This window comes from Nicotiana tomentosiformis, chromosome 6, assembly GCF_000390325.3.
Source record: "Nicotiana tomentosiformis chromosome 6, ASM39032v3, whole genome shotgun sequence".
NCBI classification, from domain to species: Eukaryota; Viridiplantae; Streptophyta; class Magnoliopsida; order Solanales; family Solanaceae; genus Nicotiana; species Nicotiana tomentosiformis.
Genome location: NC_090817.1, coordinates 49,037,916 through 49,063,256, shown reverse-complemented (window position 1 = coordinate 49,063,256; position 25,341 = coordinate 49,037,916). Strand labels below are relative to the sequence as shown.

Genomic DNA, 25,341 nt, shown 5'->3' with positions numbered 1-25,341 from the left:
GACAAAAGGTCCTCTCAATCTTTATTTCTCGGCAAAACAACAAGAAAAGGGAAAAGGTGAAGAAGGTCTAGGTTTAGAAGCCAAGAAGATTTTGAGAGACCGCGCCGTAAGTGCCTTTGCAGCATGGATGTATGATGCAGGGCTTCCTTTCAACTGTGTTAACTACAAAACTTTTGATAAATTCATTGAAGCTGTAGGACAATATGGCCCAGGAATGAAGCCTCCTAGCTATCATGAAGTTAGAGTAACTCATCTTAAAAAAGAGGTGAAGAAGATAGACCAAATTATTGAGGAGCATAAAGTGGAATGGAACAAGTTTGGATGTTCCATTATGATGGATAAATGGACAGCACGGAATGGAAAAATGATCATAAATGTGTTGGTGAACTCTCCAAGAGGGAGTGTTTTTCTTGAATCTCACGATGCTAGCAACTCTTCTATGGATGGAAGCAAAATGTACAGCTTGTTTAGAAAGACTATTGATAAAATTGGAAAGGAAAATGTTGTACAAATTGTTACAGATAATGCTAGTGAGAATGTTAGTGCGGGTAGGATGATGGAAGCTATGTATCCACGCATTTATTGGACTCCATGTGCTGCCCATTGTATCAACTTGATGTTTGGTGACATATTCAAGGAAAACCCATATGCTTCAGGTAACTTTAATATAGTTATTTATACTTATGTCCTATCCTATTAAGTATTAACTATAAAATTGTTATTGTTACTTTTACAGTTTTCACTAAGGCCGTCAGGATATATTCTTACATCAGTCAGAGGCCGTTGTTGTTGAATTTGATGAGGAAATTCACAAATGAAAGAAATTTGGTGAGACCGGCCAAGACTAGATTTGCAACGGCTTTCTTAACTTTGCATAGTTTTTACTTGCAAAAGAAAAAATTGAGAAAGCTAGTTCTTTCAAATGAATGGAAAGATAATAGATATGCAAAGGAAGTTGCGGGAAAAGAAACTGCCAAAGTTCTTATTTCTCCATCATTCTGGAATGACGTCGTTCGGGCTCTTAAAGTTGGTGGTCCTTTGATTAAGGTACTTCGTATGGTGGATGGGGAGAGAAAACCACCAATGGGCTATCTTTATGAGGCTATGGATAGAGCCAAAGAAACTATTGCAGCGTCATTTGAGGGAGATGTTAGAAAATATGAGAAAGTTTTTGAGATAATTGATATCAGGTGGGAGAATCAACTCCATCGACCTTTGCATGCAGCAGGCCATCTTCTGAACCCGGGATTATTTTACAAGAACACTAGAGATGAAACTTTGGCTTCAGAGGTGTGGATTGGATACCATGCATGTCTTGAGAAGTTGGTCCCTAATTCAGCGACGATAGATCAAATAGGGGAGGAGTTTGGTAGGTACTCACAAGCAGAGGGCCTATTTGGTTTACAAGCGGCCATTAGAGCCAGAGACATAAGGTCGCCAGGTAACTAACTTTAATATAGATATCCTTATAACTTTAAATTAATTTATTTGATTTATACTTATTAACTTTTAAAATATTTTTCTATAGTTAAATGGTGGAAGCAATTTGGACATCAAACTCCAAACTTGCAAAAGTTTGCCATCAAAGTACTAAGCCTAACTTGTAGTGCATCTGGATGCGAGAGAAATTGGAGCGTATTTGAGCATGTAAGAAGTAGATTTATTATATTAATATATTTTATATTGTATTATTATTAGTATCGATTAATTAATCTAAACAACTTATGCGCAGATTCACTCCAAGAAAAGGAATAGGCTTGAGCTATCGCGTCTCAATGATCTAGTGTATATTAAATACAATAGAACATTGAGGCGACGTTATGAAGCTCGCGATACCATTGATCCAATTTTGTTGGACAACATTGACGAGGCAAATGAATGGTTAACTGGAGCCCCCCAAAATCATGAAGATGAACAAGTGTATGAAGGAGATGATCTTGATTGGGGTACTGTTTCTATGGCGGTTGGAGTTGAGGAGAATATCTATGGTCTTAGAGGGAGTTCTTCAAGTTACAAGGGAAAGGGAGTAGCAAGTTCAAGCCAGTCCCTAATTGATGAAAACTCCGAGGATGAAGAAGATGATAGCCAATATAATGCTAACATTCATGAAGTTGTAGAATTTGAAAATCATGAAGAAGAATAGACGTTGCTTGTTTTAGACTATTACACTTTAGTTTATGAATCTACTATGAGTCTATGACTATCTATTGAGTCTTTAATTTTTGAATGATATATTTATTAATATATTATTGTTATTGAGTTTTTAGTTATATGTATATAATATTTTATGTTTTTGTATAAATTGTCGCTTCACATCAAAAAGGCGAGCGCTTCGCTGCGCGCCTCTCGCCTCAGTGAAGCGGGCCCTCGTCGCTATTTGTCGCCGCACGCTATCCAAAACACTGAGACAGAGTGGGAGGAGACAGTTCCAGAGACCATCCACGTACCTCTTCCTCGCTCACATTAGACCATATACCCATCTTGCTAGTGGTAGTAGGATGGAAGAGGTTGAAAACATTTTCAGATTTGAAAAGAAGTGGTCGCGGCACACAACTAAGGAAATAGCAGGTAATTGGTGTGGAAGTTGATTGAATCCAAGTACACCCATACTTCTCTTTGGCAGGGGAATTATATCTGTTTAAAAATGAAGTAAGAAAGTGGAGCAGTAAAGTTTTTCGGAGGGTAGAAACAAAGGTGAGGTGTCTAATGAACGAACTCAGAGGAAGAAATGAAAGAGGGGAAGATGGATTTAAAAAGGGTAGAGAAAATGAAGAAGTGAAGGGGGAGTTACCAAATATGACAATTGGCAAACAGATAAAAACAAATAACGGTGTTGCGACTAAAAAAATGTGACTGTGTCTGCCATGTTAATTTTGTATTGATTAGCTTACACTAACAGAAGAGATTTGTGAACATAATTGAGGTGGACAAATAAAGTAAGAGGAAAAAGAGGAAGTAAGAGAGCTATTAAGGTCTTCTACAGACAATTGTATAAAGAATTAGAGAAGATACCAAAACTAGGAGTGAATTTTAGCAACATACGGGAGGAAATAAGAGTGTTCGGGGAGAGAGTTCACGGAGGAGGATTTGTAGCGTAGATATTGTGTATTGTTATAAATAGGGGTACTTGAATCATAGTTAGGGTACATCAATAACATAATATTTTCGCGTGTATTATTTCTCACAGTTCTGAACAGAGGTCCTTTCTATTTCTACTTAGCTACTTGTATAAATAGTTTTTTTAAAGGCATCATTGCTTTGTTAAAGTATAAAACTGTAGTTTGATAGACAAAAAAGCAGAACATGCACCTCCCTATGCATCATGGTTGTAAAGGTACCTTAAAGCAAAATGACTCTTCAGATGAAAGAAATGACTGGCAAGTGTTAAGTTAAACATGGGTCAATTAACGAATAGTTGGGAGAACAGAATGTTGTGCAGAGGGCAAAATGGAGATAGTAAGATAGTGGATGAAAGGGAAAAATCGGGGACAAATCGGAGAAATAAGAAAATGCTCGACAGGAGGAACAAGAAGGTTGGAAGGGAGGGAGACGAAAGGAATAATTTATCAACATGAGTTCAGATGCAAATTCTTGTGTCCGGAATCTTCCGGATGGAGTTTGAGGGGTTTGAGGAAAGAGTAATAAAACTCTTATCTGACATAGAGCAACGAAAGTGAGAAGCAGGTAATGAAGGTATGGTGAAGGATAAAATAAAAGTGAAGGAACTAAAAGATTGGAATGCTCATCAATTATGAAACACATGTTAGTCGTTATATGTGTGGAGGGCGTGGAATGAAGAGATTTGTGGGGGGGTCTCTTAGTGTGGTTCCAACTGAAAAAGGGGGAAACACCAGAATCTTTTGTGGGAAGTGTATGGAGAGTTGCAGGGTAGAAGACGGGCGGGAGATTCCATGGGTTATTGGCAGAGATCTGACAAATTTTTATCTAGACAGAGTGGGAGGAGACAGTTCCAGAGACCATCCACGTACCTCTTCCTCGCTCACATTAGACCATATACCCATCTTGGTAGTGGTAGTAGGATGGAAGAGGTTGAAAACATTTTCAGATTTGAAAAGAAGTGGTCGCGGCACACAACTAAGGAAATAGCAGGTAATTGGTGTGGAAGTTGATTGAGTCCAAGTACACCCATACTTCTCTTTGGCAGGGGAATTATATCGGTTTAAAAATGAAGTAAGAAAGTGGAGCAGTAAAGTTTTTCGGAGGATAGAAACAAAGGTGAGGTGTCTAATGAACGAACTCAGAGGAAGAAATGAAAGAGGAGAAGATGGATTTAAAAAGGGTAGAGAAAATGAAGAAGTGAAGGGGGAGTTACCAAATATGACAATTGGCAAACAAATAAAAAAAAATAACGGTGTTGCGACTAAAAAAATGTGACTGTGTCTGCCATGTTAATTTTGCATTGATTAGCTTACACTAACAGAAGAGATTTAGGTGGACAAATAAAGTAAGAGGAAAAAGAGGAAGTAAGAGAGCTATTAAGGTCTTCTACAGACAATTGTATAAAGAATTAGAGAAGATACCAAAACTAGGAGTGAATTTTAGCAACAAACGGGAGGAAATAAGAGTGTTCGGGGAGAGAGTTCACGGAAAGGATTTGTAGCGTAGGTACTGTGTATTGTTATAAATAGGGGTACTTGAATCATAGTTAGGGTACATCAATAACATAATATTTTCCCGTGTATTATTTCTTACAGTTATGAACAGAGGTCCTTTCTATTTCTACTTAGCTACTTGTATAAATAGTTTTTTTAAAGGCATCATTGCTTTGTTAAAGTATAAAACTGTAGTTTGATAGACAAAAAAGCAGAACATGCACCTCCCTATGCATCATGGTTGTAGAGGTACCTTAAAGCAAATTGACTCTTCAGATGAAAGAAATGACTGGCAAGTGTTAAGTTAAACATGGGTCAAGTAACGAATAGTTGGGAGAACGGAATGTTGTGCAGAGGGCAAAATGGAGATAGTGAGATAGTAGATGAAAGGGAAAAATCGGGGACAAATCGGAGAAATAAGAAAATGCTCGACAGGAGGAACAAGAAGGTTGGAAGGGAGGGAGACGAAAGGAATAATTTATCAACATGAGTTCAGATGCAAATTCTTGTGTCCGGAATCTTCCGGATGGAGTTTGAGGGGTTTGAGGAAAGAGTAATAAAACTCTTATCTGACATAGAGCAACGAAAGTGAGAAGCAGGTAATGAAGGTATGGTGAAGGATAAAATAAAAGTAAAGGAACTAAAAGATTGGAATGCTCATCAATTATGAAACACATGTTAGTCGTTATATGTGTGGAGGGCGTGGAATGAAGAGATTTGTGGGGGGGTCTCTTAGTGTGGTTGCAACTGAAAAAGGGGGAAATACCAGAATCTTTTGTGGGAAGTGTATGGAGAGTTGCAGGATAGAAGACGGGCGGGAGATTCCATGGGTTATTGGCAGAGATCTGACAAATTTTTATCTAGACAGAGCAGTGTTATAAATAGCGCTCGCCTCAGCGCTAATAGCGTGAGGCGAGGCGAGGCGAGACAGTGTCGCCACAGAGCCTCTATTGCGTTGCGTTTCGAAATAGCGCTCGCCTCTGCCTGCGTGGCGAGAGGCGACAGTGTCGCGAGAAGCGACCATAGCGTCGCCTTTTGTTTTTTTTAAAAAAAAAAAGAAAAAAAGCAAAGACTCAACAAAAAGGGTCGTGATTAGGGCTTGACAACATATCTTCTTCAACTTGAACAAAACAACAGAGCTTCTTTGAGACTTTGACGTTCTAAACTCGCGAGCCATCGTCTTCTTCTTTCAGAAGCTTGAGGTTCCAGCCATTGAAAGTCCAGGTATGCTTCTTCTTCTTTCTTCTTTCTTCTTTTTTCTTTCTTCTTCTTTCTTCTTCTTCTTCTTTCTATTTTTTTCCTCTGTTTTTTGTCGAAAAGAACAGAAACAGAGGTCTGTTTTCTGCTCTATTTTTCGAGCAAAATACAGAGGTTTCTTCTACTCCTTTCTTCTTTCTTCTTTTTTCTTTCTTCTTTCTTCTTTCTCCTTTCTCCTCCTTCTTCTTCTTCTTCATTCTATTTTTTTTCCTCTGTTTTTTGTCGAAAAGAACAGAAACAGAGGTCTGTTTTCTGCTCTATTTTTCGAGCAAAATACAGAGGTTTCTTCTTCTCTTAACAGAAAGAGAGGTCTGTTTTTGTGCTCTATTTTTTTGGTTCTGTTTTGGCAAAATAACAGAGGTTTTGAAGCTCTGTTTTTGCAAAATTACAGAGGTTGTTTCGAAGCCCTGTTTTTGCAAAATAACAGAGGTTGCTTCTTCTCTTAACAAACTTTCTGTTTCTTTCAGGCCCCGTTTTTTTTTTTTTTTTCAATTATTGACTTATAGTCTCTTATAGAGTAGAATTAATTGCATATTGACTTGATAATTTTTTTTTCAATAAAACAGCGTTGAAATGTCATCCGATAGTAATAAACGAAATGATATAGCTTGGAATTATGCTATACAAGGCTCATCAAGATCCGCAATTAAATGTGTGTTTTGTGAAAAAACATATAATGGTAGGATAACTCGTCACAAGCAACATTTGATAGGTGGATTTAAAAATATAGTACAATGTCCCCTTTGTCCGCCCGAGGTTAGGGAGGAAGTAAAAGCGTTTGTTGATAAGAAAAATGTGACAAGAACTCAAATGAATTTTGAAGCATCGGTGAATCTAATTGATGAAGATGATGAAATGGATGAAGATGGTGAAATGAGACCTCCCGCCCCCCCCCAAAAAAACTCATAAGATATCTTTAAATAGTTCTAGTGGGTCATCCACGACGGCACGTACAGTGACAAAAGGTTCTCTCAATCTTTATTTCTCGGCAAAACAACAAAAAAAGGGAAAAGGTGAAGAAGGTCTAGGTTTAGAAGCCAAGAAGATTTTGAGAGACCGCGCCGTAAGTGCCTTTGCAGCATGGATGTATGATGCAGGGCTTCCTTTCAACTGTGTTAACTACAAAACTTTTGATAAATTCATTGAAGCTGTAGGACAATATGGCCCAGGAATGAAGCCTCCTAGCTATCATGAAGTTAGAGTAACTCATCTTAAAAAAGAGGTGAAGAAGATAGACCAAATTATTGAGGAGCATAAAGTGGAATGGAACAAGTTTGGATGTTCCATTATGATGGATAAATGGACAGCACGGAATGGAAAAATGATCATAAATGTGTTGGTGAACTCTCCAAGAGGGAGTGTTTTTCTTGAATCTCACGATGCTAGCAACTCTTCTACGGATGGAAGCAAAATGTACAGCTTGTTTAGAAAGACTATTGATAAAATTGGAAAGGAAAATGTTGTACAAATTGTTACAGATAATGCTAGTGAGAATGTTAGTGCGGGTAGGATGATGGAAGCTATGTATCCACACATTTATTGGACTCCATGTGCTGCCCATTGTATCAACTTGATGTTTGGTGACATATTCAAGGAAAACCCATATGCTTCAGGTAACTTTAATATAGTTATTTATACTTATGTCCTATCCTATTAAGTATTAACTATAAAATTGTTATTGTTACTTTTACAGTTTTCACTAAGGCCGTCAGGATATATTCTTACATCAGTCAGAGGCCGTTGTTATTGAATTTGATGAGGAAATTAACAAATGAAAGAAATTTGGTGAGACCGGCCAAGACTAGATTTGCAACGGCTTTCTTAACTTTGCATAGTTTTTACTTGCAAAAGAAAAAATTGAGAAAGCTAGTTCTTTCAAATGAATGGAAAGATAATAGATATGCAAAGGAAGTTGCGGGAAAAGAAACTGCCAAAATTCTTATTTCCCCATCATTCTGGAATGACGTCGTTCGGGCTCTTAAAGTTGGTGGTCCTTTGATTAAGGTACTTCGTATGGTGGATGGGGAGAGAAAACCACCAATGGGCTATCTTTATGAGGCTATGGATAGAGCCAAAGAGACTATTGCAGCGTCATTTGAGGGAGATGTTAGAAAATATGAGAAAGTTTTTGAGATAATTGATATCAGGTGGGAGAATCAACTCCATCGACCTTTGCATGCAGCAGGCCATCTTCTGAACCCGGGATTATTTTACAAGAACACTAGAGATGAAACTTTGGCTTCAGAAGTGTGGATTATGGTGAAGGATAAAATAAAAGTGAAGGAACTAAAAGATTGGAATGCTCATCAATTATGAAACACATGTTAGTCGTTATATGTGTGGAGGGCGTGGAATGAAGAGATTTGTGGGGGGGTCTCTTAGTGTGGTTGCAACTGAAAAAGAGGGAAATACCAGAATCTTTTGTGGGAAGTGTATGGAGAGTTGCAGGGTAGAAGACGGGCGGGAGATTCCATGGGTTATTGGCAGAGATCTGACAAATTTTTATCTAGACAGAGTGGGAGGAGATAGTTCCAGAGACCATCCACGTACCTCTTCCTCGCTCACATTAGACCATATACCCATCTTGCTAGTGGTAGTAGGATGGAAGAGGTTGAAAACATTTTCAGATTTGAAAAAAAGTGGTCGCGGCACACAACTAAGGAAATAGCAGGTAATTGGTGGGGAAGTTGATTGAGTCCAAGTACACCCATACTTCTCTTTGGCAAGGGAATTATATCTGTTTAAAAATGAAGTAAGAAAGTGGAGCAGTAAAATTTTTCGGAGGGTAGAAACAAAGGTGAGGTGTCTAATGAACGAACTTAGAGGAAGAAATGAAAGAGGGGAAGATGGATTTAAAAAGGGTAGAGAAAATGAAAAAGTGAAGGGGGAGTTACCAAATATGACAATTGGCAAACAGATAAAAAAAATAACGGTGTTGCGACAAAAAAAATGTGACTGTGTCTGCCATGTTAATTTTGCATTGATTAGCTTACACTAACAGAAGAGATTTGTGAACATAATTGAGGTGGACAAATAAAGTAAGAGGAAAAAGAGGAAGTAAGAGAGCTATTAAGGTCTTCTACAGACAATTGTATAAAGAATTAGAGAAGATACCAAAACTAGGAGTGAATTTTAGCAACATACGGGAGGAAATAAGAGTGTTCGGGGAGAGAGTTCACGGAGAAGGATTTGTAGCGTATGTATTGTGTATTGTTATAAATAGGGGTACTTGAATCATAGTTAGGGTACATCAATAACATAATATTTTCCCGTGTATTATTTCTTACAGTTATGAACAGAGGTCCTTTCTATTTCTACTTAGCTACTTGTATAAATAGTTTTTTTAAAGGCATCATTGCTTTGTTAAAGTATAAAACTGTAGTTTGATAGACAAAAAAGCAGAACATGCACCTCCCTATGCATCATGGTTGTAAAGGTACCTTAAAGCAAAATGACTCTTCAGATGAAAGAAATGACTGGCAAGTGTTAAGTTAAACATGGGTCAAGTAACGAATAGTTGGGAGAACGGAATGTTGTGCAGAGGGCAAAATGGAGATAGTGAGATAGTGGATGAAAGGGAAAAATCGGGGACAAATCGGAGAAATAAGAAAATGCTCGACAGGAGGAACAAGAAGGTTGGAAGGGAGGAAGACGAAAGGAATAATTTATCAACATGAGTTCAGATGCAAATTCTTGTGTCTGGAATCTTCCGGATGGAGTTTGAGGGGTTTGAGGAAAGAGTAATAAAACTCTTATCTGACATAGAGCAACGAAAGTGAGAAGCAGGTAATGAAGGTATGGTGAAGGATAAAATAAAAGTAAAGGAACTAAAAGATTGGAATGCTCATCAATTATGAAACACATGTTAGTCGTTATATGTGTGGAGGGCGTGGAATGAAGAGATTTGTGGGGGGGTCTCTTAGTGTGGTTGCAACTAAAAGAGGGGGAAATACCAGAATCTTTTGTGGGAAGTGTATGGAGAGTTGCAGGGTAGAAGACGGGCGGGAGATTCCATGGGTTATTGGCAGAGATCTGACAAATTTTTTATCTAGACAGAGTGGGAGGAGACAGTTCCAGAGACCATCCACGTACCTCTTCCTCGCTCACATTAGACCATATACCCATCTTGCTAGTGGTAGTAGGATGGAAGAGGTTGAAAACATTTTCAGATTTGAAAAGAAGTGGTCGTGGCACACAACTAAGGAAATAGCAGGTAATTGGTGGGGAAGTTGATTGAGTCCAAGTACACCCATACTTCTCTTTGGCAGGGGAATTATATCTGTTTAAAAATGAAGTAAGAAAGTGGAGCAGTAAAGTTTTTCGGAGGATAGAAACAAAGGTGAGGTGTCTAATGAACGAACTCAGAGGAAGAAATGAAAGAGGGGAAGATGGATTTAAAAAGGGTAGAGAAAATGAAGAAGTGAAGGGGGAGTTACCAAATATGACAATTGGCAAACAGATAAAAAAAAATAACGGTGTTGCGACTAAAAAAATGTGACTGTGTCTGCCATGTTAATTTTGCATTGATTAGCTTACACTAACAGAAGAGATTTGTGAACATAATTGAGGTGGACAAATAAAGTAAGAGGAAAAAGAGGAAGTAAGAGAGCTATTAAGGTCTTCTACAGACAATTGTATAAAGAATTAGAGAAGATACCAAAACTAGGAGTGAATTTTAGCAACATACGGGAGGAAATAAGAGTGTTCGGGGAGAGAGTTCACGGAGAAGGAAATATAAGGGTAATTAGCAGCAATGCAGGGGACAAAGTACACGCCTTGACGATTTTACAACTTCTTTTATCGAAGTTGGAACATAAATAAAGAAAATATCATGACATTTCCATTGTAGAAGAAAATTTGAGAAGAGTACCAATGCTTCTTTAATGACAATTATCAAAGTTGGAACATAAATAAAGAAGAAATCATGAGTGCAGTAAGACATTTCCGTTCTAGAAGAAAATTTGAGAAGAGTAGTAATGCTTCTTCTTTAATTACAGTTATTGAACAAGGCAAACAGTATCAAGGATTTCAGACCAATAAATCTAGTGGGTAACATCTACAAGATCATCTAAAGGTGTTCTAGGTTTCAATGTTGACACTTCTCTCTTTTTTGCTTCCATTGTACAAGGGAGGCACTCCATTTGTTTCTAGTACAAATTTTTAGTATATATTCAACATGGAGATAAAAGTATACAGACTATTTGACAATTGCTAAGCTATTCTTCATGGAAATTCATTTAGTTCAACTGCTACTGCATGTTCAACATTTTACAGAGACACCAATTAGAATAGAACATTGATAACTGATAGCTAGAAAGATTTAGTAAGTTCAAATTTTTGGTCAAGCAATTACCTGTTCAGACGCTTATTGAAGTACATAAGAAGCTCTCAATTGTTAGTTTTAAAGATTAGCATGCGTTACTTCTTATCTCATCAAGTCAAATATATGTTAGCTAATTTTCCCAATTTTAATCTTTCCAGGTTATTTATGTTTTTGACATTTCTTTCATTCCAAGCACATAGATCATCTAATAACCCTTGTCTTATAATCATATCCTTTCTCTCAACATGTTTTTCTTCTTGATGACCAAGAAATCCATATGGGGCCAACCTCTTAGGACCAACCGCCGCCTTCAAAACTCGGGGATAATGCGACCCCTTTACCCTTCAACACTTAAATACCAGGCTTAGTTTGCATGGCACAGGGCTCGAATCAGTGATCTATGTCACAAGACCCTCAACCTTTGCCACGTGAACTAACCCTAGGGGGCAATGTTTTGTTCCTACAACATAATCGGTCACTTTAAGACGTGAGAAATGACAACCAAGAATCAGGACTAAATCATTTTTTCGGTTGATTTGGTAAACCCCCTCCCCAGGGAATTTAATGGTGTTCTCCCACTTCCCCTATATTTACTCGAACTCCCAACGTTTTGGTTGGAAGAGGAGGGGCTCATCCGCGGGAGTAACTCTCTCTTGTCAAATTGAACCAATTCAGATTCAATCTCTCACTTTGAAATTTCATCTTACCATATATAGGTGGAAATTGTAAGCATAAGCATGCTATATTGAATTTTCTTATAACATGCACACACAGCTCAGGTTAACATATAATAGACAGACCTCAAAAGTCCTTTAAATCTCATCAATAAGTCTAATGATCAAGGATTCATTCAGCAGCAAGTGAAAGCAATGAGAACCGCAGAAAATCTTTATCTCACCTGAAACTAAAAATTCTCCTCTTTTTGTTTTCATCGGCTACAGCATAGTTAAGTTAGATGGCTTAGAGAAAATCAAAAGTTGCTACTAGGAAGCTCAAAACTGGCAGGAGGACCTGGCCATGATATGGAAGTACAAGACCCCAATCACCAATGCCGCCATCCACAAACCCTTTATTGGAGAATCTGATTCTAAGTTTCTAAGACCAGTGAAACCCCTAATCGACCAAAAATTAGATCAATTAATTTCTCACCGAAGATACAAATGGGTATTTGCACCTTTTTACTAGGGGTGTCACTGTTTTCAGTTACATAACTTTTTCTCTATTTGAACAATTATAAAATAAGTTCTAGCCCAAAAAATAATATTTAGTTTCATCTAAATGCAATGCAAATGATATGGTATTAAGCAAGATGATTCAGGTAGCTACAACTTGCCACTTTAGGATAGAAAACCAACAGCACTAAAAGATCTTTAAACATGTTTATTTCATGGTATAAAAAGACAACCAAGCTTAACCTAAGTAAGATTATCGGCAACTTTTCATTCTCACAAGCAAAGGAAAGAGGTCTAGATTGAACAAAATCTTCACCTTTCTCTTTTTGCTTTTGTGTTTCTTTGTATCTTTGTCCTTCTTATCTGCAACAATGAATTTCACCGTCAAGGAAGAACTGATTAAGACATTAGAAATTTAACACACTAAAGATATAACTATAACTAAAAGAACTAGAAAATTGTCCCATTCTGCAATTTCAGAACACTTTACCCTTTTTACGGCTGTGTTTACTGCTGGAATGGTTCCTCCCCTGAGAGAGCTTGATGGCCCTTTCAGCATCTAGCTGAGCTCTGTATTCCCTCATCATTTTATCTTTGTCTGCTTCTAGCTCGCCTTTTCTCATTTCTTCTTCCTAAAAGAGTATCATTAGTATTATGCATCTCCAGAATAAGACACAGAGAGTAAGAAAGAACAGCTATATTATCAGGAAACAATAGAAATAATCTTCTTTTTTTCCTATAAGAAAATAATACTAGTAGTCATCCACAAAATGTAGAAGTTCTACAAGAACCAGGTAGTTAGTAACAGCTAAAAATATTCAACCTCCAAATGTTCATGCAATTACTTGCTAGTTGTACAAAACAACATAGTGATTAAAACAAGGCCATCTAGACACATTCTGCATATTGGAGTTGTTCCTCAGTATGTAGGGCTAGTGGTGTCTGCAAAAAATATCCAGCACTAATATACCATAACCAAGCATACTTAGTTCCTCTTTTCGTATCTTTCTTCAAGGTTCGCTTCTTAAGTGTTCTCACTGTACCTACATGTAGGTATGTTTACTTTCATAGTTTCATTTAAGACAATCACAATGGTGTTTATTAAGCAAATTTAACCATGTTTTCTTATATAACTGTACTTCGATGTAACAACCTAATACATCAACTAACATTTTCTTTCTATTTTCTCCCTAGCTTCAGAAAGCAACACACTGATCAAATTTGAAGACATGCAGTCCAAGTAAGCAAAAACTGCAAACTACAAACAAAGAATATGTACACTCTCCTATGACCATCAAGGTGGCTGAGTATGTTACCTTCTGTTTCTTTTTGAACTCTTCCCAGGTAACTGTATGAGAAGTTTTAAGGCTTGCCAAACGAGCAGCATGCCACTCTGGTGTATGAAAAGAACCATCCACCTGCGACAGTCCTCATCAGACAAAGCACAAAAACAAGGAACAGAAAATTCTCCAACGTACTAAATAGAAAAAGTTAGCTCAATTATATAAACTTTAAGGAAAAAAATTGAAGAAAAACATAAGCATCACAAATACAAACTAAAATAATTAGAGTCTAGAGATAGCGCTACTCAGAATTAATTAGACTTTAATTGTCTTATACAATCAATGAAATGAGTAATTGTTTTTCTTATCTTTTACCTTCATGAAGCTTGATCCAATACTTCCGGTGACAATTTTTCACATAGAAAATCGTTTCCTCACACTCCCAATGTCTGGAGAAAATGATTTTCCTCACATATCGGTAAGGCTGCGTACAGTAGACCCTTGTGGTGAGGCCCTTCTCCGGATCCCGCACATAGCGCGAGCTTAATGCATCCCTTTTATTGGCACAAGTCATTTTACACCAAAATATTTTCAAAAGACTATTCTTATACCTTATCCTACACATCGTATAATTACCATATGTCACCACTGGAAATAGAAAATGATAAAAAAAAAAATCTGCCACACCGGACCAAGCTGAAGCAGATAATTTTACACAATTAATCACAACGTCAAAGATAATATAATATCTTGAAAATCTTACCATACGCAAAAGCAGCACTAAAATTATTAAGTCAACAATAATTTACAACCAAATAAAAATCTAAAACAAATATTCAAAAGATGAAACCACAAAAGTAAAATGAATGAAGTTGAACTGAAATAGAATAGTGTGAAAAGGGACGAACCATTCCATCATCAACATCTTCAGGTCCGGCTGAGCTAGAACCAACCCTCGCTCGCTGCATAGCTTTGTAAGCTTGATTTTTTCCCATTCTTTTAAATTTTGTTTGCCCAAATTAAAACTCAGTTTTAGAATTTGAAGAGATTTAAATGACAGAGTACTTGGAATATATAAAGCGAGAAAAAAGGGTGAACTTTGTGTTATTATCACATACACGATAATAAAAGATAGTATAGTATAGATCTTGTTAGAAGAATGGAAACCGCGACCGAATTGTATTTGGATAGAATTTATTTTGATTGTTTTCGGCTTGGGTATGGATATCGGTTTATGGGTTTCAGTTTGGGTGTTTTTTAGGCTTTCTGTGGCCACTGCCCACTATGTACAAGAAATTATGATAGATGGACCTCTTTTAAACTATGGTTTATATTTTGATCCAGTTAAGAAATATTTTAAGAAAATTATCCCGCCCTAAAATTTTAAAGTATGCTCCTGATTTTCTAAATCAGATCAAAGCATACTTCTGATGATCACTAGAATTTGTGATAAATTTCTATCGATTACTATAACTTATTATTAAGGAAAATCCAACTCAGCATGAGAAAAAGTCTTGCCCATATTTTTCTCAAACTTTTTTTACCATAGATAAAAAAAATTAATAGTAACACAAAAGTATCATATTTGTGCAAATAACCCCAATATGTACCTCTAGTATGTGAAAAATGAAAGATTGTTGTTTCGCTTTAGGGTTTTGCGAAAGAATAAGTAAAAATATTTTTTAAATTATAAGTCCGTAATTCAATTTTAAGTTCAACTTCAATAAAAAGGAAGTTTGGTGCATTAATATACGGGGGAATGGAAACGTCGAGCCTCGCAGAGGAATGTTTTCACATGTTATATGCCCTATGCGGCTCACTATATTCCAGAATTAAAACAACTTATCGGTTATGTAACAATCACAAGTTGACAAGTAATATGATTCCATATAACTCAGCAAGCACTCAAAGAGACGCTTGTAACATAAGAACAGTGAGATCTGATATGTATTCCTGTAGGTTGTTTCATAGCTTTCTGATGTATTTAGACGATCATATTTCAGTTGTCTCTGTTATGAGCCTTTGTTCCTTTATTATTATTTGGTTTGTCTTATATACGAGTACAATTGCATCCGTACTCACGTCTGTTTTGCCGAGGGCGGTATATTCATGTTGTATGTTCAGATACTCAGGTTGGCAAGCCTCCCCAGTAGGCAGTTACAGGCGTTCGACGAATGTTCGGTAAGCTCCATTTCTACCCGGAGTTTGGCGGAGTCTAGTCATTTTATAATGTGCATATGTATAGACTTTATGGGTAGGTCGGGGTCGTATTCCGATAGTAGTACTGTTGTCAAACACTCATAGAGGCTTCGTAGACTTGTGTAGTTTGTATTGTTAGTCATGTACAGGTGTTAATTCAGTACTCAGGTGTCGGATTGTCGACATGTGTTACGACCACGGATCCCTATATGTATATATCTCTTTTGCGTTGGAAGTAATCGATGTAATCATGTTTCCTCTATTAGCATGTTTTCATGTGTTATGTGATTCCGTATACACCAAGTTCATAAGTCTTACAAGTGTCACGCTCCGACATTGGAGAGCGCGACCGGCGCTCAATTGAGATATCCCAGTCAAGTAAGCCTACTCGATGCCTTATACCCGACCTTACCCATAAATAAAGCGAAGATGTATACCATTAGTTAGGCAATGAGAGGATTTCATGTACAATACCAATTTCATTACCATTAATTACTTCATTCACGATTTTAAAAATATATTACACATTCGTAGCTTATAAGTGGAAACATGTGTTACAAGTACAACATTTCTAGTTTAACGTACCCAAATCAAAATACAACTCATACTATGTCTACGGAGCCTCTAATTGATACAAAGAATAATATGATAGTGTCGGCGACAAGGCAACGGCTATACCTCCAAACACTATACACATAAAGCAAAAGACTATTGACTAGCATTGCAGCTACCCAGTCCAGATGGCATCATATAGGTCCTCAGGGTGACGATACGGGTTGTAGGATTCGTGATTTCCTCAGATTAGAGCCTCCAGTTTTCACTGTATCTAGTACAACAGAGGATCCCTATGATTTTCTAGACAGAGTAGCCAGATCCCTCAGAGTTATGCATTTCACAGATAGAGAGTCAGTTGAATTGGAAGCATATAGATTACAGGATCTAGCAGTAGGTTGGTATACCACTTGGGAGATGTATAGGGGAGCAAATTCTGATCTAGTTGCATGGCGGGAGTTCTAAGAGGAATTCCTCCTCAATTACTTACCTACTGATACACAAAGAGCACGATTGGATCAGTTCCTAATATTGAGACAAGGGTGTATGAGTGTTGCAGAATACAACCTCTATTTTAATTCATTGGCGAGGTTTGCTCCTGCACTTTTATCAGATATGGAGGACATGGTACACAGGTATGTAGCAGGACATGGTCCTCACTTAGTAAATAGGTGTATGACTGTTTCTATGTAGACGGGTGTGGACATTGCATGTATTTAGTAATTCGCCTTAGCACTTGAGGAAAGGAAATAAAACCAGAGGGCTGACAGAGATAAGAACTCAAGCAAGAGAGACAGATTTTCAGGTTCGTTTGGTGAGACATCTGCTGCTAGTAGATAGCAGAGTGTCAGGCAGCCGGCAGGTAGTACTCCATCATGATTTTAGGGGCCGAGATCTGATCGACCCCCACAATCTAGAGTTAGTCAGGCATCACGGGCTTCATGGTCCTAGTATCGAGGTGTTTCTAGTCAGGGTGGTTCACTTTACCCTAGGTGTTATGGTTATGGTAGATGCTATTTGGGATGATACCAGTCTGGTGTAGATGTATGTTATATTTGTGGCGAATCAGACCATTTTATGAGAGGTTGCCCGCCTAGGGGTGGTAGCAGTGTAGCTCAGCTAGCGAGATCAGTTGCAGCTTCTTCAGCACCAGCACACCCACAAGGGCAAGTTCCTCAGACACAAGTGGGTCATGGTACATGCCGAGGTGGAGCTCCTACTACAGGCGGCCCCCAGAACCGTACCTACGTTCTGGTTGGTTGTTAGGATCGGGAGGCTTCACCAGACGTGGTTACATGTACTTTATTCGTGAATTCTCATAATGTGTATGTGTTGATAGATCCTGGTTCTACACTATCATATGCTACTCCCTTTGTTACTACTAAATTTGGGAAAGAACTAGAAGACATTAAACCTTATGAGGTAGCCACCCCAATTGGTTATTCAGTAGTAGCAAGGCGTGTTTTTAGAGGTTGCACTATTGTGATCGGCGACCGTAGTAATACAACTAACTTGATTGAGTTAGAAGTGGTTGACTTTGATGTTATACTTGGTAATGGTTGGTTATCTTCCTGCTATGCTAATGTTCACTGTAGAGAGAGTACAGTCCAGTTCAATTTTCCAAAAGGGTTAGTTGTAGAATTATTTGGTACCTTAAGGCGTGGAAGAAGATAGACAAGGGATGCTTATATCATATAGTTTATGTTCGAGACATAGATAAGGGAATACCGACTCTTCAATCAGTTCCAGTAGTGACTGAGTTCCCTGACGTATTTCCAGATTAGCTTCCAAATCTTCCTCCAGAGCGGGAAATTGACTTTCCCATTGATATAGTGCCAGGTATGCAACCAATATCTATTCTTCCTTAAAGGATGGCACCACAATAATTAAAGGAACTTAAGGAGCAGTTGAAAGATCTGTTAGATAGTTTCATCAGAACCAACACTTCTCCTTGTGGAGCATCAGTCTTATTTGTGAAAAAGAATTATGGCTCCCTACGTATGTGCATAGATTACAAACAGTTGATCAAGGTCACGATCAAGAACAAATATTCTCTTCCCATAATTGATGACTTGTTCGACCACCTGCAGGGTGCCAATTGCTTCTCGAAGATAGACTTGAGATCAGGCTACTGTCACGCCTCTCCCTCGGGGAGCGCGACGGCACTCAACCGAAATACCTCGGTCAAGCAATCCTATTGATGCCTTCTACCCAACCTTACCCATGACCAATATAAGAATCAATAATAGGAGATAAACATGAAAAGAGTAATGAGTACCACATTCTTTTTCCCATTACTCATAGGAGCTTCATTTACAATTTCCAAAATATTACAAGTTCATAGTTACGAGGGAAAAACATGTTTGCCAAATACCAACACTTCTAGTTCATTACCATAAATTGAACACTACCTACAACATGTCGACAGAGCCTCTAAGTATAACAGAAGAGTAGTATGGATGTGCCATAGACAAGGCCCCGGCTATACCTTAAAACACTATGTACAACGTAAAGGAACATAAGGCTCGGAACATAATAGGGCTCACCAAAACCTGCTGAGAAAAGGGTAACTGCTAACAAGGATCAAATCTGCTCGTTGACGAACCACCTGCATCCATTAAAGATACAACACCCCGGCAAAAGGGACGTTAGTACATATGGAATATTACAATTATGTAGAACTAAATATCCTCTCATGAAATAGAATTCCAATATAATAATGGAATAACCATGAAAGCAACAAGTAACAACCAATGATATCCAAATACCAAGTTAAAACATAACAATTTTTCAAAATAAGAAATTAGCATTTTTGGTTGGGAGATCATTAGCCTCCGATCATCACACCATACATGAGGCATGGAGTCTGATCACAAACCTGATCGGCTCAGCCATCTCTCTACAAATCAATATGGATTGACATGGTGATGCAAATAAAAGGTGATACCAAGAGTGAGCAAGCACCATGCACTGGACATGGCGTCCGATCTCCACCCGATCGGCTAGCCCGTCTCCCCACATATGCTGTATGGGTCAACATTCCAATCCAGAGCTAACATCAATCTCATCCTAATTAAAGGGAATAATCTCATTACATCAATCTAATCCCAATTAAGTGGAATAATCTCAATCCATTCCTACAGCGGAACGTGTAGTTTTGGGTGTGGGCCGTTACAACCCGCCCTTCCTCGGCTCGCTAATGATACTCCCAAAAACATTTTGTTTTGCAAAGCAAAGGAAACATAAATACAAATGCATTCACCTCATAACCTTTTCCACCATATATAGCTTCATTAGTACTTTAAACCACTCAGAACATCATTATTTTATTGGCTCTCTTGGCCACACATATGATTCTTCATTCATGGCACGATGGTCGTATCTCATATTCCACACTTTCATTTTCTTTACATTCAAGAATCATCATTAACATATAGAATATTCCGGAAATCATAACTTTAAGTTTATCAGTAAATATGGCTTTAAACAGAATGTGTTTCTTTCCAAAGAAATGGAACAAAATGACTGGCAATCGAAGCACAAGTAAAATCATAAACGAGTAATATACCATTTATTTTTGAAAAACTTTTCCCAAAGGGCAATAAACAGTCTCAACTCAAGAGTATGTAAGAACTCAAAATACATTGCAATTACTTGCAAAGCAGAGCATGGTGATTTACGATTGAATCATCGGTTCAAATCATATGCATCAGTTACAACAACCATATTTGAATAATTTCCCACTAAGTGGAGCATAATGTGCTACGGATAGTTTAAACATGACTTGAGTACGTAAACCTTTAAGCAATTCTATTTTCAAAATCAATTCGGAACAGTTGAGTTAATTCTCACTTCGTAATCTTTCACACATCATTTCATTTCATTGGCACTATTGGCCACAAGTACAATTTCCATTCCTTGCATGGTGGCCACACTTTATATCTCATACTCACTTCTTTTACTTTCAAGCATCTTTATAGATTATCAACAATAAGAGAATTTGTAATGAAGACCTTAAGTGTGTATAGGAGCAACAGAAATCTTAGGCACATTGTGTTTTCTTTCCAAGTTAAGCATAATAGACTTTCATTTGAATCACGAATTGAAGTCATAACATTTTAATACATAAACCTTACTTGAACACATTCTCTAAAGAGATCATGATAAGATAAGAGCAATTGGAACACATTTTGAGTATATGCATCTTTCAACACAATGCTTACTTGGGATAATCGAATTCATTAGGAACAACTCGGAACATGGGAATTAGGTACCTAGGCCAAACTTACTTGAAACTTACGGGAACATCATGGAATTCGATTCTAAGAGAGAAGTTTAGCCAACATACCTGAAATTTGCCCCTTATTAATAATACGATGGTCCACCACACTTAACAACTTCAATCTACAACAATGCAACACAATTGCACCAATATTAGCAAGATTTCTATACTTTAACTCATTTAGACTTTTTATCATACATCTAATGTGCATATTTTTGTACAAGCTCCTTCAATTGAATTTCTTCACTTAACAACCACCTTCCACACCAATGATTCACCTTACAATCATCTCAAGGCCATCCACAACTTCCATTAGCACATACATGCCCAACAATTCACTCCCAACCCATCAATCTCATCAATTAAACCATTTTACAATCTCTACAACACCAACACAACCTACGTTAGGAACTTATGGCTTCCAATCACCATCCCATAAGTCATAACACATATTTCATACATAAATAATCACCATAGATTAGTTAGAGATGGTAGACATACTTCTTATAGTGAAACTCTTAAGAATCCCAACTTTTAGTGTTCTTGACCAATTTGGGGATTTGAAAGGAAATCAATGTATTTTCAAGATTAATCCTTCATAATATAAGTGTTTAGGAGTAGAAATCAACTCACAATACTCCAAAAATATTACCTTGGTTCATGGGAGGGAAGTATAGTGTCACGACCCAAACCAATGGGCCGCGACGGACACCCGGTGCCTTACTCAACCGAGTACCAACGTAACATATCTTTCGTATCAAACTATCATAGGTAAATGAACCAGAAAGGCTGTCATGAGATCACTAGAATAAATCATGAGGGAATACTCGACATAGGATGACCCAACATGATATACCAGCTTATACATATGACGTACGGGCCTATAAGGCCAGCATGATCCTGTATATACTCAAAACATTGGCCGACAAGGCCATAAAAGTATCCATATACATGACATATATCTACAAGCCTCTAAGAGTAGATAAATATCATAACGGTTAGGACAAGGCCCCGCCATACCAATCAATACATGTCCACATCATACTGACCAAATGGGCAACTCCGGAGCAAATGGAGCGCACCAACACCTTCCGCTGAGCTGATAGCCTACTTGGAGGACTCTCAACCTGTCTATCGGAACATGCGGGCATGAAACACAGTATCCCCAGGCAAAAGGGACGTCAGTAAAAATAAAGTACCGAGTATGTAAGGTAGGAAAAGCCATATACAATAGACATGAAAGAAACATGGGGTAAAAGTCTCAACCTGTAAGTCTGAATAGCTCCGTGAATCATGAAACATTTATAATATCATGCATATATGTATAAATGTCATACCATGCATAGGTATATGCGTACATAACATCATAAAGCCTCTGAGGGCATCCCATCATATCATCTCGGCCACTGTCGGCAGAATCATCAACGTATACCAGCTGATCAGGTGGTGGTGCGTATATAACGCTATAACCTTTTACCATATCCCATATACATATAATATACACGTATATAACGCCATCTGGTCATGGGTCAATATACATGTATAAATGAATGCGATGCATAATGAAGTAAGTTAGTAAGATCTTTCGGTATGTCATAAGATCAATATGCCTTCGATTAATATCATGACATAAACTTTATCAACTTACATATTTTCTGAGACCCATAAACAAAAGATATAATATTAAGACACATGGGGAATCAAGAACATAGGCACCTCTAGTACTTCTATGAATAGAGTCATTTATGAAAGTTGTGCATTTGCTCGTTTTGTTTGTATCGTATGGATCATGCCAAAAGGAAAGAAGGAATAGTCTTAACATACCTGATCCGATTCTCTTGACAATCCTTCCAACACATGTCAAACGCGACAAAACATGTAACGGCGAGATCGAAGTAGGAAAAAATTCATATGATATTCTTGAGAAAGGCTATACCGTGCTCCCTTAGAACTGCAAGTCACATTACTATTATATAATTTAAAATTGTGTTGCTGCTATATACATGGAAATCACGTTAATACTAATCCAAAAGTGAAATTATATGATTTCATATGCATTCTTTTTGTGGCTCCAATATATATATATATATATATATATATATATATATATATATATATATATATATATATATATATCACTCTTAATGAGGTATGGAGGTCTCTTTATCATAGTAGGTTGTGGGCCCCACTTTGTGTGATTACTTTGCCAACTAGTTCCCTAAATATGCCACCTAGCTACGTAAATTATCTAGTCACTATTAGGCTTGATTAATACTCCCATTGGCTGCCACATGGAGATGGTATCTCCACTAATTTCTTAGGCACAAATTCCTAATTAGTTTGTTAATCTTCCACTAAAACTATTAATTAACTCATTACCCACATAATTAAATAATATCCTAATTTACTTAAAATACTAATCACTTTTAACATACTTTATATACCTTACTATCATGGTCATGTGGTATAGTACTAGTCCATAGATACGAGGTATTATAGCTTGGACCGTATTTTATCTCAAAATGTCAAACTTCGATGAAATTCATTTTCTTTGATTCGCTTACCCTCTCACCTTCACGAATTTACTTATCACCTGTTTGAAATAGCATAATACTTATAACCTCAAAATAATCTTGTCCTTGAACTGTCAATTATCTTAAGACAAATCCAGTGTACAATACTATGGGGTGTAACATCGTCGTAATACTGCGGAGTGTAACATCGACATAACACTGTGAGGTGTAATATCATTCCCCTATTTGGAACATTCGTCCTCGAATGTTGACTGATGCACTTATCTGTCTCATAACCGGATAGCTCTTACGAATGGTTTTAATACTGTCCTTGCCATTTAGGCACATGTTCTGTGAATAAATCCAAAGTCCAGGGCATTCCCACCTTTAGGCCTCTTTCTCACACCACGACCTGTGGTCGGAATTCTTCCAATCTCGTAACTCTTGCTACCTTTTGTCATGCAGCCTGTACGACTATTTTCTTGTATGTACGCCCATGAGACTCTTTCCTCCAGCTTTTAGCCAATCTCTTGGCCTCACTTTGGGAAAAATACAGAACTTGACAAGATGTCCCTCTAGGCATCTATAGGTATACTGAAGTTCTTCGCTCGGTACTTTGTCGAACTTATGACTATTGCTATATCTTGTTTCATAGCCTTGGTTTTCTATCCTTATGGATTTACTACATCTAGGTAGGTCATACTATATCCTAACTCTTACTTTGATTTATTATTATCGAGGTCTGTTACCTAACTCCAGATTACTCTCTCGCTGCTTATCATATATGCATAAATCTAAGTCCTTTAATGCTTCCTCATTACTGTTCATCTTAAGAACGACAGCCTGATCTCATCTCATACTGTTGAACTTTTATCCATCTATTGTTGATTCACCTTAATGTTGATATATAATATACCACTGATAACTTGACCTCTTATGTAACACTGCCGCTAGGGCTCACGTTTTATCGGGAAGCATCTGAAGTGATTAGACTGATCCACCTAGGGGCGATACTATACTTCCATAACCGTATTTCATAGCATCCCAATGTGATTCACCTTACGTGGGTATTTTAATACTATACAATTCATGAAATCCCTTTTTTTTTCTTCAAATTGTTACTCAATCGAAGGCCCAAACATCAACCTTTATCTATCACAATTACACCCTCATTCTACTACCAGGGCAACATTCCGTCTCTTTTAAATGCTACTAGTCTTAGACTCCTTTGAGTTTATTTAGGCTATACTGAGCTATATGTAACTTAGAGAAACCATCCGCTCTCTTGTTTTCATGGGCTTAATCCTGAGGACTTATCCATTCTCGTCACCTTCTCACTCGCCTTTTCTTATCCTTACTCATGTCTTCCTAAAACCTTGTCGCTCTACCATACTTTAGCTTGCGACCTACACATATTTATTTATACTACTTGCAACCTTCCTTCAACTTGTTTGCACCATAGATTTCCTTATGTTATTCTAGAACATTAAGCGAGACATTACATCGTCTCTAACTCTTCTTTACTCTCTTATCTAGACCTCTCGGTACCTAGAAACCATAGGCTGAAAGATATGCCACTAATGACACCGATATCATTCCTGGATACTGAATCCCAGCACTTCTAACCCTCTATATGAAGTATGGATTATTCAAAACCTTCTGCACCTGAGTATCTCGTATGTTGTTCACCTTTACCTTACTTACCTTAACATCTCACATCGTATCTAATATTTCCTTCATAACCCCCCTTCCACATAGGTATAATTCACATCCACAACTTGAAGCTCTGTTATAATACTTGCACCTCTAGTGGATACACAATTTGGTGGGAGCTCTATACTGACTTCTTATGAGGCTGGTACTCTTCTAACTGGCTTTATCTTAGTTCCCACGCATGCCGAAATTTTTGTGCAACTCATATGATCTCGAATATTACTTTTGGTTTCACTTCCCGCTTATTAGCCACGATAGGTGCCACTTTCTTATCGAGTGCATACAATATTGTAGTGAGACTGCTATTACAAGACCATTTCTTCTTCAAGTTACAATGCTTAGGTTGAAGCCTTCTTCCTTATTTCCTTAGCTAATCTTTTGTTTTAGTACTTGGGGGACACCCTCCGACTCTTGTAAAGTTACAAGCTTATTAA

At 37.6% G+C, this 25,341-nt stretch overlaps 3 protein-coding genes across 5 annotated transcripts in view; 2 read left to right on the top strand and 1 right to left on the bottom strand.

The window, feature by feature from the left end:
* The window catches only part of LOC104106207 (uncharacterized), a 38,899-nt gene extending 23,951 nt beyond the window's left edge, over nucleotides 1–14,948 (bottom strand). The window contains exons 1-5 of one of the 3 annotated variants that reach the window (XM_070177342.1): nucleotides 14,557–14,926; nucleotides 14,024–14,265; nucleotides 13,682–13,783; nucleotides 12,856–12,997; nucleotides 12,682–12,728 (exon numbers count right to left, since the gene is read on the bottom strand). In XM_070177342.1, coding sequence (XP_070033443.1) covers nucleotides 12,682–12,728; nucleotides 12,856–12,997; nucleotides 13,682–13,783; nucleotides 14,024–14,029 — 297 coding nt within the window. In that variant the 5' untranslated portion in view covers nucleotides 14,030–14,265; nucleotides 14,557–14,926. Of the gene's footprint in view, nucleotides 1–12,681; nucleotides 12,729–12,855; nucleotides 12,998–13,681; nucleotides 13,784–14,023; nucleotides 14,266–14,556 lie in introns of all 3 variants that reach the window. The other 2 variants (XM_070177343.1, XM_070177341.1) reach the window with 2 other exon arrangements.
* On the top strand, nucleotides 577–1,522 carry LOC138893312 (uncharacterized). Its single transcript, XM_070177340.1, has 2 exons — nucleotides 577–656; nucleotides 737–1,522. Exons 1-2 carry the CDS (start codon nucleotides 617–619, stop codon nucleotides 1,447–1,449), a joined length of 753 nt encoding a protein of 250 aa, XP_070033441.1. The 5' UTR covers nucleotides 577–616; the 3' UTR covers nucleotides 1,450–1,522.
* Nucleotides 6,357–8,186, top strand: LOC138893451 (uncharacterized). Its single transcript, XM_070178059.1, has 3 exons — nucleotides 6,357–6,755; nucleotides 6,877–7,483; nucleotides 7,564–8,186. The coding sequence occupies exons 1-3, from the start codon at nucleotides 6,444–6,446 to the stop codon at nucleotides 8,184–8,186; spliced, it is 1,542 nt and encodes a 513-aa protein (XP_070034160.1). The 5' UTR covers nucleotides 6,357–6,443.
* Nucleotides 14,949–25,341: the final 10,393 nt, after the last annotated feature.

Bases quoted from the DNA above. Each gene is read 5' to 3' on its own strand.
- LOC138893312 (XM_070177340.1), top strand. From the start codon at position 617: ATGTTTGGTGACATATTCAAGGAAAACCCATATGCTTCAG. The intron at 657-736 runs GTAACTTTAATA...TTACTTTTACAG, and splicing joins GGAAAACCCATATGCTTCAG to TTTTCACTAAGGCCGTCAGG.
- LOC138893451 (XM_070178059.1), top strand. From the start codon at position 6,444: ATGTCATCCGATAGTAATAAACGAAATGATATAGCTTGGAATTATGCT. The intron at 6,756-6,876 runs GCCCCCCCCCAA...CAACAAAAAAAG, and splicing joins ATGGTGAAATGAGACCTCCC to GGAAAAGGTGAAGAAGGTCT. The intron at 7,484-7,563 runs GTAACTTTAATA...TTACTTTTACAG, and splicing joins GGAAAACCCATATGCTTCAG to TTTTCACTAAGGCCGTCAGG.